Raw genomic sequence first — 15707 nt, forward strand, 5'->3', positions numbered from 1 at the left:
CCAGAACAGTAACGTCTGTCTTGATGCAACCGAGGACGTGGGCCACTTGTCTTCGCTTGTTGGCCACCTTGGTCGCCGTTACTCTAATATGTGTCTCAGGAAAGTGTTGACGAATCGGCTGAACAATTTCTTCTGTCAGGTTCATCAACTCTTTGCCTACTGTGACGATTAGAATCTCCGCGGGTTGGTTCTGCAAAACGCTCAGAAGACATTTTAGAAAATCTTGATTCTTCGGGTCAATGGTAGGGATCACCACTGTGACGTCCTGACGCTTCACAGTCGGTGTTTCGGGGACTGGGCTGGCCTGATATAGCCAAAAAGAGATGATATGAACAATCAAACGGAGATATCGGAAGGCGAAGAGTGAGGTAAACAGTAGATTTTGAGGACTTACTAGACTGGCCCAATTTGCGGTCATCTCGATATCTTGCTTGTGCTCCATCTTTACTATGAAACTCGATGTTGATTTAAAATGACCGGGTAATGAGTGTCTGTTGTATTCCCTTGTGAATAAGAGGGCCGGGTTGACGAATGATCGCAATGTAATTGATCAAATGGAAGGCACCAAGTCCAAGGGACTCCAGGGATTTGTTTTATTCATGAGTTCAACCTGCTGAACAAAAGGAAGTGGGTTGGCCTCGATGGGACATTATTTTTGTCCATCATTGTTCTCGATATGGGTTCTCAGAACAAAGTGAACAATGACAACGCCCTCGAAACGAAGCTGAAAATAGCACAAGACAAAGACTGCTGTGTAGTTAGCGAGAAACAAAGTATCTCTCAAACCTGAAACAGGCACATGTCCTCCAAGACACGAGCCTCGGGGGATAGGTGGGTCAAAAGGCTCAGCACACTGATATCGTTTCAATGATAATGTATATGTATGGGTGGATATGTTGTAAAGAAACTACCGCCATATATCTGTAAAAAGCAAACAGTTCGCTATGCATGAGGCTCTCAACGGCGCTGTACAGTTGTTGCCAAACACCAATAATCATTCAAATGTCATAGAAACGTTGCCTTTCTTCTGACCAAAGTCATCGTAGTCATCGTCTGCCCAAGCATTATGATTGAGGTCCAGTGCCGCAAAGGACGGCGTAACGCTGTTTCCAGAATTCGGTATTGGACGATCCCAAGCATAAGGGGGTGTTTCTGTTGCGTGCGAATTGAGATCGGGGCGTGGATTATAAGGTGTAGTCCAAGAATCAAGCTTCGGTGAATGACTTTGAGGCAAGGGGCTGGCTTTCGTGGCTGTGCTGGCTCCCTGTGTTTCTGTGTAGTCTTTCGAGAATCGGGAGTTGGGAATAGGGGATGCGTTGAGAGATCGCTGCGGAGTATGCCTTGGAGATGATTCTGGCGTGAAATGAGGCGTGCGTTGCGGGCTGTATGCTCTACTTATTGGCCTCAGAGATGATGCTCTGGCCGGGGGAGCAAATCCGACTTCTATTTCATCTGGACGAGGTGGTAAGTTCATCCTTGCCAATTCGTCCGCCTTGATATCAGATGGAAGGCGTAAGTACTCGACATGCTTTTCGCCATCAGAGTACGAGGTGATTTGCATCGGAGGTAGCGTGCTGTTCAGCTCTCGGACTTCGATCATCTCGCTCTCAAGTTCTTTTCGAATAGCGTCAATGTCGAACAGGACATTTGGGCCTTCGCCATTGGAACTGTCTGGAGCCGTGAGACTGGTTGATCTCCGGTGACCGTTCTCTTTGCTGTTGTACGTCTCCCACCCTTGCTTCTCTGCGAGCTTGCCTCGCTTGAACAACCCAAATCGTCGTTTTTCCGGCTTCTCCTCAGCTTGTTTACGTGCCGCGTCAATCTCCTTGATCAGTTCTCGTTGTCGTTCGGCATGATTGTCTGGGTCAGGGTCTTCGATTTCCGTGAACTCGTCGCTTTCAACCTCCCAACCAACTTCTCGCATCAATCGAGGCATGGCCGCACGGTACGCCATGTGGCCGTTAACAAACTTGCTCACATCAAGGTTCTCAATGCCAGGAATGCCTTCGACTGGAGCAAGTCCAGCGACACGCATGATGCCTCCCGACGTTGCCCGAAACAAATAGCCCAAGATCCAGTCATTTGAAGCGTAGCCGTTGAGAAAACGACCGGAAACCACGGATCGGGCTCGTAGGTACTCGTCCTTTTTGTAGACGACTGGAGTGCCAAATAGATAGACATTTTGGATCAAACCATACTTTCCTCGAGCGGACAACTCTTTCAACGCCGCAAAAATGACTCGAGAGCCCAATGAGAAACCCACTAGAGTGATAGGTCTTTGGCCCAGATGTCGATCGGCAAGAGAATCCGCCAGGATTAGACCCGCCGCGTTCGCACGATCCAAAGATACGCTCCAGGGGTTGTCAATCAGGTAGGCTAACTTAGTCAAGATGATGGGAATCTGAATGGAGGCCATGAGAGCAACGAGGAGGGTACTGCCCAGGACTTGTTGAACCGTCTGCGTCAATGCCTCTGTGGCAAGAATATTAATGGTCTCACCCATGGACCGAAGCATTTCCGGCTCCCAAAGTAAGGAATAGATGTCACCCATGATTGGGTCCACTGTACTATAAGGTAAACGAACATCATCAACCTTGCCGTTCATCCAGCCGGCGACGGTCAGAATCAAGTTGAGGCGTTTGTTGTTGTGAAGGGGTCGATATTCAAATGTCTGAACGTGCCCAGTGCGGCGATCGGAGGCTCGAACTGCAATGGTACCTCCTGCGAGAGTAGCACCAGAGGTGATCAAAGCTGCACCACCGACGCCACCAAGAAAGCCTGCCGTCCCGCCTACACCGATGGTCGTGAAGCCAGCTGCCAAACCGGCCCCGATGACGGGTGCAAGAAGGCCAGCTGATAGGCCGATGACGAGGCCTCCACCGACTGTTGCAAGCCCCATCACCATATACTTTCTCTTTAGGCCAAGTTTCCTTCTTCGCTCCATGTTGTCTGTCTCGTCCCAATTCTCCTTTACTTCTTCTTCTTGCATCTCCAAGGAGTCAATCACGCGCTTCTCGAAACGACAGATTTGGATCCAGCTGATTCCAAGGGTCGAGCCGACCCTTTCTAGTAAACGCCTCGAGCGAGCATCGTAAACGCTGTCAGAAATTAATGTTAGAAACAGATCGCATAGAACGGTCCATCTAATGTCCAATTCAATTTGACTGCTGCTGGGCATGTCTGCTGGACCGTGGACCTCGGGGACCTCTTCACCGTCTTTGACTTCTTTCAAAGAATCCGTGGTCTTTGAAGACACGAGTGAAGCCCTGGAATCTCTGAAGTTGCCGGAATTCCGGGTTCGGTCTACAGTCTGCTTGGATGCCATAGGATTGACAATCTTAGCATTGTGCATCAGGGGAGCGCTCAAGTCTGATGGCTGGACACCATGATTGGCGAGCTGTTCGATCATGATCTGTTCGTCTGGACTGATGTCCATATGGGCGTAGAGTCGGACCATCATTGTCTGACCCCATTTGTCCATGTCTTCTAAGGCCTTTCCAATCTCTTTTCGGGCGCCTCTGGTTTTCTCCATGTCTCCAAGGGCTTGAAACATCTTATGAATCGTCAAGCGGACGACGCCGACATAGGCTATCCGTTGCCCTTCGGTCAATAGGTCTTTTGTGGCTTCCAACTGGGTTAAAGCATCTCGCTGCTCGGCTTCCTCGTCAATATCTCCAAGGTGGTCAGGGTTGGCGGTATCAGCCTTGGGTCCACTGCGGAATAAGTAGTCTGTGTCGTCGTCTAGACTAGTGACTGATTTGGCATCTTCATCTAGTTGAACTCTGGTGTATCCTTTTCCGGCGCCTCCCAAATTGGCGTAAGGATTCGATTCCTCTTTTTCCTCTTTGGTGCCTTTGGCTACAAGCCGACCACGGTCATCGTAGATGTCAAACTCGTCAATGGCTGGCATGGACTGCCATTGGACCTCCTCTTCCTCATCATCTGAATCATCTTTGGTAACGGCTTTTTGGTGGGACCATTGAGACACAGTAGGACCAACGGATTTTGGTTCACGTTTTGTGATTGGGGATTCTGGTGATAGATCGGTGTCATTTCGCGCGGCTGAATCGGTTTTGACTGCCCCGGATTCTGGCGCAGGGTTGGAGACATCGGCACTGTCAGCGGGAGGGTTTTTGGATTCGTCTGATGGGCTCTTGTGGGAAATGGACTCAGGGGGAGGCTCCGTCTTCGGGTCTGGATGGGACAATTGTTCTCCAATCATCTCACCTGGTGGTGGCGCGGGATCCGACTGGATTTGACCATTGTCTGATTTCGGGGTCGAGTCCTTGTCCAGAGTCGGTTCCTTTCCCGCCGAAGTATTAATGTCCAGGGCATTCTGCTTGGGCTGTGGTGCACCTGCAGTATCTACGCTTCCGGCTGTCGCCTCGGCATCATGGAAAAGAGCGTCATCGTCCTCGCTGTCGCTCGAATCGGGAGGAGGTGGTCGGCGGTTGGGTGCGGGCCTTTTTGGAAGCCCAAAATCGTCGAGTTCATCAGGTTGATTTGTTATGGCAGCTCGATCAGCGGAAGATGAAGGTTGTACAGGGATGCTGCTGCTCATAGTGGATTACATGTGAGGACGATCGGCATTAGAGGCAGTCTCTAATGCGAAATCGCAGCGTTAGGCAACGAGAGTGTTCCGCGAGCGGTCTGATTAGAGGTGTAGAGGCCGGTACATGGGTTCGAATCACCAACGGAAGAGGGTGGGGGTTTTCTTGAGACTTGGGCTATCAAGGAGACTCCTGACTTGAGAGTTGACACCTTGTTCGGGGAAATGTTAAGCACAGCCAACAATGTGGACGGGTGAATGTGTCAGGTTTCGATTCTCATTGTCAACAGGGGACAAACAATCAATCATCCACAATTGCATTCCGACCGAGGCGATAACATGATCCGCCCTATTTCACCTTGGCAGTCTTATGGTCGGCCGTATGAAACTTGGCAAATTACACGATCACGTGCTACAATTGAGACCTGTTTGCTACAAACTGCAACGGCCGTTGAGGTAGACATGACTACAGCCATGTATGTACCGGTAACGCGTAAAAGGAGCCATGCTAGGTCATATCAAACAGGTCAATTGAATCATAAACCGGTGCTCGTGCTGAGGGAGCCTCGAGGACTGTGTTGGAACAAGGAACGAGGAAATGGCAGGGAAGCGAAACGCCGAGATCTTCTCACAAATCGATGGTGGTAACAGATAATGTGCAAATGACTGCAACCACTGCTTGGTTTCTTTGCAAGGCTCCTGTGCACCCACCATACCGAGACCTGTCGTTCGCGGCGTATGGCCCCGACTCAATTTCCCCATCTTCCACAGGATGCTCGCTGAGATATTTATGAAATGAAACCTGTAAACCGTAGGTAGGTGGTAGATAGTGTGACATTTCCTTCGACAGTATAGTTTCTGTGGAGAGGGTTTCTGTTGTACATGAAATCAGGGCTTCTTCATAATCTTTGGCTGCTTGTCGCATCATAATTTGTGCTGCCAATGCAATTGCGCCTCTTGTATGCAGGTTGAGTGGAGATTGAAAGTTGGTGTCCCCATCGTTCTCGCATCTTCATTTCTTTTCAGTACCGTTGATGATCGCTTCGAGATCCGAGAAGTCGCCATTGTCCATTTTAGCCCACACTGCTTCCACCCGCTTCCTGCGTTCCAAGCCCGTTTCGCGGTTCTTCTTGCTCTTCTTCTGCCTCTCTCCTGAAAGACACCGGTTGACCTCGCGCTTGATCTCATTGCAGCCACCGACGGCTTTGTAGAGGAATCCGCGGGCGTGGCATTCGTCTAGGGCGTTCATAATCTCTTCACACCCTACGCAACGTTAGCATTAGTGTCTGTCCATCTCTTGAGCATTGCGTCAACACTTGGGAAGTTGGTAGTCATGGCGCCAGAGGCTGGGGCGTTTTCCGCAATTAATCTGCGCATAGGATTGGATTGTCACCTACCGACATTGTCCTTTGTATGTAAATGGGAATGCATTTTGGTGGAGACTCGTCTCCAGTAGAGATCGTGAGGCTCAAGCCACGCCCACATAGATCTATTGAGTGGCAGATCTCGAAAGATGGCGAATTGAAACGAATGGCGGAACACTACTATCCAGAAACTGTGAGACAAAAGGTTCGTCGGTAGCTAGATATATCAGGTCACTTTACTGGCCGGAGATCAAAGTCCAGACCCGAGTGGCGGACGACGGTAGGGCGACGGAAGTGGGTGTAATACTTTGCCGTATAAGTTGACACTCGTGACATGCTTGAACTGGCGGAGTGCACAGCGCTGGAGCGCACGCTCTACCACCCACGAAATGAAGCAATGCATCAAACATGTTTCATGATCTTTGTTCTCTCTTAGGGACCACTCATCAACCAAATGATGTGCACTTAGAATGATCATTTCACCATAAGGCCTGCAATACCAGGTAGTATAATAGGCGCCCAATTTGGCTATCTCAAAACCCAACGTTGTCTGAGATAGCGATAAATGTGACGTAGAACTCACTGGCTAGGGTGAGATGTTGATAAAAAAAAATCATAGTACATCATGATGAGTTGCTATCTTGACTCTCAAATCCCATCCATCGTCTATAACATGCAAGGCTTCATGCATCTTGATAATCCTGGTAGTAATGAAATAAAGAGCGGAGCACTCCAGTCCTTTGGAGGATTTCTTCCAACTTTGGCTCATCAAATAGCTCCATTGTCGAACCCTGGAGTTTACCGGTTTGTTCTCGCTTTTTTGTTCTATATGAATTACTCCAATCTCCTTGTAAGAACACTACAACTTTGCACCAGCAACCAGGAAACTAGCCCCTCGCCTTATACATTGGCTGGCTTCCTTCACCATACCCTCGACAATCTGAGAGGCTGGCTTGATATCGTCGATGACGGCAGCCACTTGACCCATTAGGAATGGTCGGTCGGCATCCTCATTACCATCCTCCATATCTTTCGTGTAAGGAACGATGCCGGCCTCGGTTAGTTCTTTAATTTTCGCTGGCTGTCGTTCCCATGCCTTAATGTATTCATTTGCCTTAACCCTCATCGGTCTACCACTGACGACTAAAGTCGTGACCGTGTCCTCAAATGTTGCAGTGACGACCTCCGTCTTGTGTATCTCGCTGGCGCCGCTCTCAACGGAAGCCAGAAATCGAGTGCCTACCCACACTCCCGCGGCTCCCTGCATTAGGGCGCTGGCAAGAGACCGACCGTCTCTGATTCCTCCTGCTGCAACTACTAAAGGAACCTGTCCCGTCATGGGGGAGCGGAAGTCTCTCACGACGTCACAGACCGCCGGGATCAAGATCGAGGTTGCAATTGATCCTGTATGGCCGCCACCCTCCGCTCCTTGAGCACAGATGAGGTCGACACCGGCATCCAAGGCATACTTGGCATGTTTTGGTGCGCCGACCATATTCATAATCAATATCTTAGATGCATGGAGCCGTTCGATAATATGCGGAGGAGGGATGCCCACAGCTGAAACGAAAAGCTTTGCGCCGTTGCGAATGACCACATCAATTAACTCGTCTAACTTCCCCTTGGTGTAATCATAGTTGGTCTTCCGAGCCCCTCCGCCGATTTTAGGAAGAGCCAAGTCCACCCCGAAGGGAAGGGTTTTGTCAGTCAAGTGTGCCTTGAGCTCGTTGATGATCTCTTGGAGCTGTTGAGGCGAATAGTTGAGTCCCCCAATGACGCCCAAGCCTCCAGCATTAGAGACTGCCGCAGCTAATGCGCCCGAGGAGGCCCTCGCCATTCCTAGATATCACTCAGCCAATCCTCATTTCGGAAATCGAATCAGATTCATACCGGCCAGAATAATCGGGTGTTTAATCCCCAATAACTCCGTCAGGGGTGTCTGAATGCTCGAATTGGAAGCCATGGTTCCAGTCCTTCGTGATAGACAGTCAGCCACCAGCGGATTTTGGTTTGTTGTAGCGCATACCATTGCTGCATATAGTGACGGCCTTATACCATTTCTCCCAACCAAGGAAAATGGCATTTGGCATGCGAGCGGCGGAATAGTTGCCGGAGACCGGACCCGGAGGGATACAATCGATGATCCGCGGCCGTGGAGCCGGTATCGCATACAATGCGAGATTCTTACACTATTGCTAGTTTGAGTTGCATCGCGACTGTGATTGCGATATATTCTCAATCTACTGCATCAAGCCGTCCCATGTGAACACTAGATCGTTGATTGAAAAGGACCAACATAAGGTTGGAGGCTTAGCAGCGGCAAGTTGTTCAAGACGTACTGTACTTATGGCATTCATACACATGTGGGAAGATTAAGTCATCCAATTTGCTTGCCCTAGAGGACTTGTCTAGAACACAAAAACCCGGTCTGTGGCTTTGTACGTTGCGCCAGTGGTCTTTAACCCCAGCTCTCCTGCGTACTTTTTTGTCGCAGCAATCATTCCTGGAGGTCCACACAGCATGAGTTGAGAGTCTGGAGCAGCAGTTCCAAGTTTCTCCATCATCAAATCCTTCGTGACGAATCCCTGGTGCTGCTTCCAGCCCTGCGGAGGGTGCAACAACACATATGACATGCGGAATTTGTCTGCATACATCGCCGCCCAATGCTCTAGTTGATCTCGAAGAAGGATGTCTTCCTCGTTGTTGTTGGCATATATCAAACTGATAGTTGTCTTGTCCAAAGGGTCTTCGCAAATGGCTCGAATGAGTTGGTACATTGGCGCGATGCCTGTGCCTCCGGCGATCATTCCGATATGTTTGCAAAGACCAGCATGGTATCTCATGCGGCCCATGGGACCACGAAACTCCAGTCGATCGCCAACTTGCAATGAAGCCAGGTGTTTCGTCAACTTCCCATGTTCGTAAACCTTGACTATCAATTCAATCACACCCTTGTCCTTGTCGTTCGAGATAGGAGTGTAAGACCGGACGACCGATTCGCCATCAATATCGGCGCGAACTGACACATGCTGTCCGGTTGGCAGGCCCAGGCTGTCTGATGAGTTCGGAAGTGCGAACTCCAAACTCAGCACGTTGGAGGACAGTTCCGTTCTCTTTGATAGTGGGAAGCTTCGGTAGGTATGAGAATCAAGGATGGTACTGCTGGTTGACATTGGTTGTTTCCCAACGGCCACCCTTTGAGACGCCTTTTGCCTCGAAGGGTACTTCTTTACATTGTGACTTGCGTTGAGTGTCGAGCCCAAAGCTCCACCCAATACTGCTGATACAATAGAGAATGTCGCTGCTGAGGCCAGGACCCCATGCCAGAAGCCACCACTGGGAGCTGAGAGTCGGACTCGATATGCCTGGCCCACAAGGCGAGGGCTGCCATGGTACATAAGGACGCAAGCCAAACCCCACCAGACCGCCTGTTTCGTGATGGCTTTCAGCCATTGAACTGCCGGTGTCTTTGTCAAGACTGCGACAGTCTCGACCTGCGTGTAGGTAGGCCGATAGAATGTTGCTGCCTCGCGTTGTTCCTGGAGCATTGGTCCAATGTCAGTATAAGTGCTTCTCCGGAAAGCTATAGAGTTTGATCGCATCGTGAATGCAGAATCGTCCAACCCACCTCGAGTGATAGCTCGCCGACGGAAAGAGATTCCATCGCTGCCCATGCCCGCTCAGAATGTCCAACATCTTCAAATGCATCGGTTGCATCCTTGCCTGCGTACTCGACGAGGATTTCGGCCCCGCCCGGATGTTCCTCCAAGTAGGTGGTAATATCATAAACTAGAAATTCAGCCTCTTGCAAGTTGAAAATTTGTAGATTAAAGATGGATCGCGCTCGTGTAAGCACAAGAGCACTGTAGTAGCAACATACCTTTATTATGAATTACCATCCATAAATCATCTGGGGAATTATGGGCTCTCACATCCTTGAGAGAGTAATTTGACGACATGCTTCCAGAGTTTCTTGATACTAGAAGCGCGATCGTTTACGATGCCACTGTGTATCTATCATGATCAAAAAGACTCTTCACCTCATGTAACTTTTGACTGATAAACAACCCCCCAGAACAGGCTGCCAGAGGTCGCCACAAATATTCCATGTCATGCCCGAAAACTAAAATTCATTCCAAAATGATGGCGGAGGAATGACCCTCGGAGCATATGTTTCAGTGTCGCTTGTGGCGACCCCCGGCTTCAGAACCCGAGGGTTTTCCCCCGAGGAGAATACCCGACCACAGGTGACAATTGATCTTCTCCACCGACTATGGCATTTTGAACTGTTTGTGTAAACCCCAAAACAAGATATTCTAGGGCACGTCAGTTCATTCCAAGATGTTGTCGCCCTAAAACCGTGAAGAGCCACATCAATATGCAGCAGAGAGTGAACATTCAATTTTACCTTGTAGGCCCTGAGCCTCGAAAATGTCGGAATCTTGATATTCAGTTGAACGACGACATCAAGAATGTGAAGAAAACAGTTGGTCAGGAGTTCCACGTGGTGGACCCAAGTGGTAAGAGTTGTACTATTCTATCAAATCCAGCTGATGTATAACTTCGTCAGGTATTGGATTCCAAACCGAGGAGCAGCCGATCAACACGGTTGCACACATGCTTCAAGCAGCTGTGCCTATCGGAATCACTGTTGATGGCAATGCCATCAGAGATGCCCCCGGACCAGTTGGGCTTCCTTTTGTCGGGAATTTCTATGAGATCTTTCCTGATCACTTGGGTAACCACGCACGGCTCTTCAGCAAATATGGATCTGTCATCAAGACCAATACGATGGGCAAGATTACCTACCACACAAACGATCCCATCGTCACAGGCCATGTATTTAGCGAGTCTGTCTACTTCACCAAGAAGATCACCTCGGATCATCCATTGTGGGGCATCAAAGACAACTCTGCCATCTTTGTGGGCGATACCGAAACACACAGCTGGCTCCTTGCCCATAAGTTCCTCCCTCCATGCCTGAGTCCAAAGGCCATCCGACATTATACACCTTTGATGCAGACGGCCGTTCGTTCATCTCTACCCGTGTTCGATGCGATGGATGAAGCGAACGAGAGCTGGAACGTGTACCAGTACATGCTCAAACTGTCGTCACAAACAATCGGGAAATTCTGCCTCGGCCTCGACTTCCACCATTTCGATAGCCGAGACGCTCCACTCGATCCCATTGTGGCTGATATCTCAGCCATGCTGGTTTTGAACAAAAGAGTGACTAGTCGTGGCGATTGGTACGGAGCTCTTCCATTTGGAGACCCGAAGAAACTCAAGAATGTGAGATTCCGCATCTATTCAAGACTTCAAGCCGCGATGGATGCTGTCGAGCAAAAGGACACGACAGATCTCCCGCTCAGCGACGCAGCTCTGAAAGCTACTTGCGTCGTCGACTATCTCAAACGAGCGGTTGATGAGTCTGGGGAGAAGCTTCCGGAAGACCTGTTCCTTGGAAACATTGTGATCATGACTGCTGCTGGATTTACAACAACTTCTTCACTGTTGGCGTGGATGATATACTCAGTGGTGACATACAAGGGCCAGCAAGAACGCTTGTTGCAAGAGTTGGTTGACTTCAACATCAGTAATGACATTGAATGGACTCCAGAGCTCACAAACTCGCTCAAATACCTTGATAAGTTTGTCAAAGAGACTCAGCGCCTTCACAACCCGTCTTTCCAACCTGGACGTACTACCAAAACGGACGTGATCGTCCCTGGGGGATATCATCTTCCCTCAAACGCCGTCATTGTCCCCGCACTATACGCCATCCACACCAATCCGGACTTCTGGGACAACCCGCAACGGTTTAACCCGGACAGGTGGGACACGCCTGAAGTGAAGCAACGCCATCGGTGTGCATATGTACCGTTCGCCGCGGGCCCGCGAGGCTGCATCGGATTCAATTTCGCGCTGCAAGAGGTCAAGATCCTTTTCGCAGAGCTGATCTACCGCTATGAGTTTACAGCTGAGTCACAGACTGCCATTGAGTATGACCCGGATTTCCAACTCATTCGGCCTATGAATATCTACGTACGCTCTCGGAAACGTGTCTCCTGGCCAGCGAGAACAGTCTGACGTTCATGCAAGGTCAAAGGTTCAACTACAAGTGTGGAATATGCATTATCGGCATTGGCGAAAAAGATTCAAACGAGCGGGTGTGGTTCTTACTCCTTAGCAGTACAGGTTAAATGAAAGATGTTCCAACTCCGATTACTTGGCTAAAAGTCATATTTGGGAAACGATCACCTAGTGGACCGCTACTTTAGACATGAGGTCCATGCTTGGAATGCCATGACGTACAACCAGTAGCGAGTGACTGACAGTTTTGGATCTTACGAATCAATTTGATCATCTATCTCCTCAATCTTGTTCTGCTGGCTAGTTGACTCCTCGAAACCGAAAACTGTCCTTAAAAGTCGACCGTCCCATTTCCATTCACACCACCAGCATACATGCCAAAGATACTGTCGTGGTTGAGAAGCTCGTGAAACATTGCCCAGTCCATGTCGTCTGACCATACGCTACAATGACTTGGAGATGGTAACTTTTCGATATCAATTGGCGTTGGATCGGCGGTCACTGCTTCATGGTCTTGAGAGAATGAATGGATCTTAGTCGCTCTCTCAGGAGAATTGATCACCAAGTTTGGCCCCTGTGCTGACTGCGTTTGGCACATGACACCCGGATTCAAGTCATCAAATATTTCCAAGTTGGAATCGACGGACAGGTCGTGCTCTGGATATCGGGTTTGAGACTGGAGGTCCAACTCTGGCTGCGCCATGGAATCAGGTAGATTCTCGGGGGCGCACTGGTTGGGAGTTTCCTCAGTGAGACTCGGATCAAAATTAAGGGTATTCGCAAACACCTGTAGTAGCTCCAATGACTTTGCAGCCGATAGACGTGCCTCGGCGGCTGCTCGTAAGGCCCGCCACAGAATATTGATATACTGATTCTGCGCGCCACCTCTGACTTGCGCCTTTGCAAGGTTAGACGATGTCCTCAGCCTGTGTTCGAGTAGAAGCACAATCGACGCTCGGAAAATATGGTTGTAAACCATATCGTTGCAGCGGTGAGCGAAACCATCCTCCCAGTTGTGTTTCTTCGCAACCCTCAGCATGATCTTGGCCGTCAGCTTGGAAATTTCCACACTCTTCTTGAGACAAGCATTTCGAAGGGCGTGGTTGAGATTACTGTTGGTGAAGTGTCGGAAAAGAGCTAGACGAGCTTGTTGTGCAATGAAGATGATCTTCAAAATCGAAGGTTCGATGCTTCCGTCGGCTTCGTCATTACCCAAGTCGTGGGGATACTTGTACCAACACGCAAGCAGCTGTGTGTCGATCTTCATCATCGCTTCGACATCGTGTCCTTCATTCCCCGGAATGGCGTCGAGTTGGATGATGGGATCGAGAAGAGAGACGACCGATATGCTCGTCTGGAAGAAATGCAGCGACTGAGGCGCCGTCACCCCCTTCTCATCCACCTTTCCGGGAAGATCCACATCACAATCCTCGTCCAAGAGCAGTACCGGCCGTCCAAATGCTAGAGCTACTATTCGGTCTACCATATAGGCTCCCCAGAACAATCGATTCCGTGACTCAATCTCAACGTTGAAGAGTTGGTGCGGCGATGGCCGTTTATGGAGCCCGAGGTCTTGCACAATGCGTGAGGTCGTCCCCGCCATGACCCAGCATGGGCTCGGTAGGGACGCCCCAAGGAGATAGATGCTCATCAGCAGAGTGATGATGGCATCGTCTAAAGTGTAAGTCGATTTGATGAGCCTTTGGAATCGTCGTGCGGATTCAAAGAATGTCCAGCCTTTCTTCATCTGCTGGCCGCTGTCATGGCCGAGTTCCACGACGTCTGACAATTGCGATCCGACGGCGAACACCATCATGAGAATACAAAAGTCAGCCGCCATTTGACTTTCCTCATAATGCAACGGGGATCTTGTATAAATGCGTTGAAACTTGATAAGTATGGTGGGCCAATATAGCATCGGGGTGTGTGCTTGGACGTGTTGGGCATACACCTCGATCAATTTCGCACCCAGATGCTGAGACGGCAGCTGAGACCGCAGTTCGGCCGCCAAATTGGATTTGGGCTGCGTATCAGCCAGGTGCGATTGTGCGGTATCTGCAGAAGAGCGCCATAGATTGCCGGGGGATGGCACTTCGTAGCCCAATTGCTGGACATACTCACTAACTGAATCGAGGAACACAAATTCCGAAGTCGATCCATAGAAATGGTGCGTTTTGGTGCCGGTACCAGTAACATATGTCTGGAGGTTGAGATTGCCGTTAGCGGAACGACGGCGCTTCCTCGAGTCACACCTCTCAACCACTCCTACCGCAGAGCCGACCTGGGACTCGGCAGTCATCTGGCTGATTGATGTGTTTGAGATGGGAGATGACGGGCGTGGAGTCAGTATAGTTGGTCGGAAATATTCAACAGAGGCATCCATATCTGTCGGTTGTGGTATTGTAACAACAGCAGTCTGCTCAATTTGCTTGGAAAATTTCTCCACACTCTTTTCAAGCTCCTTAATGCGTCTGTCATGTACAGATTTTTAGCTCCATGCCAGGATCACACAGATTATTCTCCACTGCAGAGAGAGAGACGTACTTTAAGAGAATAGCATTCTGCTGTTTATCAGAAGGCTCAGACACCTCGCATACGATACCAGCTGCAACGCAGGAGGAACACTTTCCGTTGACAGAGATATCGCACTACCAGATTCATGAGTAATGGTCCAATCTCAATGATGATGGGCGACGGGATCTTCTGGCGACAGGGATGGACTTACCTTGGTTTTTCTTGCCCGGCATGCATTGCAAGCTCTGTTTTCCCTACGACGTCGAAACGGGCCCACAGGTCCGCTGGGTGATTTGTGGCGCATTTGCGGGGATGACTTATAGTGTTCGTCAGCTTCCTGGCATTCAATGTCCATCTGTATATGGAAATTCTATTCAAGCAACAAGCAACACTGGAAGAAGGGCGTGGGCGAAGGCCGTGTTCTGCTAGAGATCTCGTCTGCTGGACAAACACAGGGTGGATTGGGGAGAGGCAGTATTGCTATGGGGAACTCGAACTGTGGAGGGCGGGGGAAGCCAATTTCAACCTCGCCAAACCGGCGACTTTCCCCAATGACTCCCCACAAAGTCCAAGATGTCTAATTGGGATGGTGTTCATGATGATAGGCTAGCATGGTCTCCGTCTTCTGATCCTTCGGCAGGACTTGGAACATGATCCATACGATGGCCAGTGAAAATTTGCTTATCAAACGATCAACGACACGACTGCCATGGAAGTGGTGCCGGCACAGACTTGGCGTTTCGATCCCCGGCTCTCTGCGGCCATGCTGCTCTTACATATACCTCACTGACTGTATCTATTACTGTGTCATAGGGTTCTTCCTAGGTCTATTGTCTTACATGGGGCAAGAGAGAGGTTCACAATGTACCATTTAGATTCATCCCAGAGGTCAGCAGCCCTCAGAGAGATTGGGATGTTCAATACCCAGTCAGAAAGACTTAGTCACACCAATGCATAATTGACTATAGCAGGGCAAGTTAACTTTAGGCTACGGAGCCTTGATCCCTCTCGGCATATATTCCGCGGAGCCTTATCCGAGAGGCACAACCCCTCAGCCTGATCCCATTCTGTGGGGAAACCAAGGTAACAATACCTCGGGGGTGTTGACGGTAATCGTGGAAGCTGGATCAACCATTCCGACTCTGATTTCCGGAAGACATAACGCATACATATAGTTTAATTTCGAT

At 49.7% G+C, this 15707-nt stretch overlaps 4 protein-coding genes across 4 annotated transcripts; all 4 read right to left on the reverse strand.

Annotated features, from left to right (window-relative positions):
- Positions 1-888: 888 nt before the first annotated feature.
- Positions 889-4812, reverse strand: PV10_05196 (uncharacterized protein). Its single transcript, XM_016369824.1, has one exon. It carries the CDS (start codon positions 4559-4561, stop codon positions 995-997), a length of 3567 nt encoding a protein of 1188 aa, XP_016225612.1. The 5' UTR covers positions 4562-4812; the 3' UTR covers positions 889-994.
- Positions 4813-4887: 75 nt separating this feature from the next.
- PV10_05197 (uncharacterized protein) lies at positions 4888-6134 on the reverse strand. The gene is made up of 2 exons (XM_016369825.1): positions 5947-6134; positions 4888-5812 (listed from the first exon to the last, which is right to left on the reverse strand). The coding sequence occupies exons 1-2, from the start codon at positions 6032-6034 to the stop codon at positions 5562-5564; spliced, it is 339 nt and encodes a 112-aa protein (XP_016225613.1). The 5' UTR covers positions 6035-6134; the 3' UTR covers positions 4888-5561.
- A 638-nt stretch (positions 6135-6772) lies between these two features.
- Positions 6773-7876, reverse strand: PV10_05198 (uncharacterized protein; the record flags this gene model as incomplete). The annotated part of the gene is made up of 2 exons (XM_016369826.1): positions 6773-7752; positions 7804-7876. The coding sequence occupies 2 exons, from the start codon at positions 7874-7876 to the stop codon at positions 6773-6775; spliced, it is 1053 nt and encodes a 350-aa protein (XP_016225614.1).
- A 4461-nt stretch (positions 7877-12337) lies between these two features.
- Positions 12338-14875, reverse strand: PV10_05199 (uncharacterized protein; the record flags this gene model as incomplete). The annotated part of the gene is made up of 3 exons (XM_016369827.1): positions 12338-14477; positions 14551-14654; positions 14732-14875. 3 exons carry the CDS (start codon positions 14873-14875, stop codon positions 12338-12340), a joined length of 2388 nt encoding a protein of 795 aa, XP_016225615.1.
- Between the last annotated feature and the right edge of the window lie 832 nt (positions 14876-15707).

Source organism: Exophiala mesophila, assembly GCF_000836275.1.
Source record: "Exophiala mesophila strain CBS 40295 unplaced genomic scaffold supercont1.3, whole genome shotgun sequence".
Taxonomy (NCBI): Eukaryota; Fungi; Ascomycota; class Eurotiomycetes; order Chaetothyriales; family Herpotrichiellaceae; genus Exophiala; species Exophiala mesophila.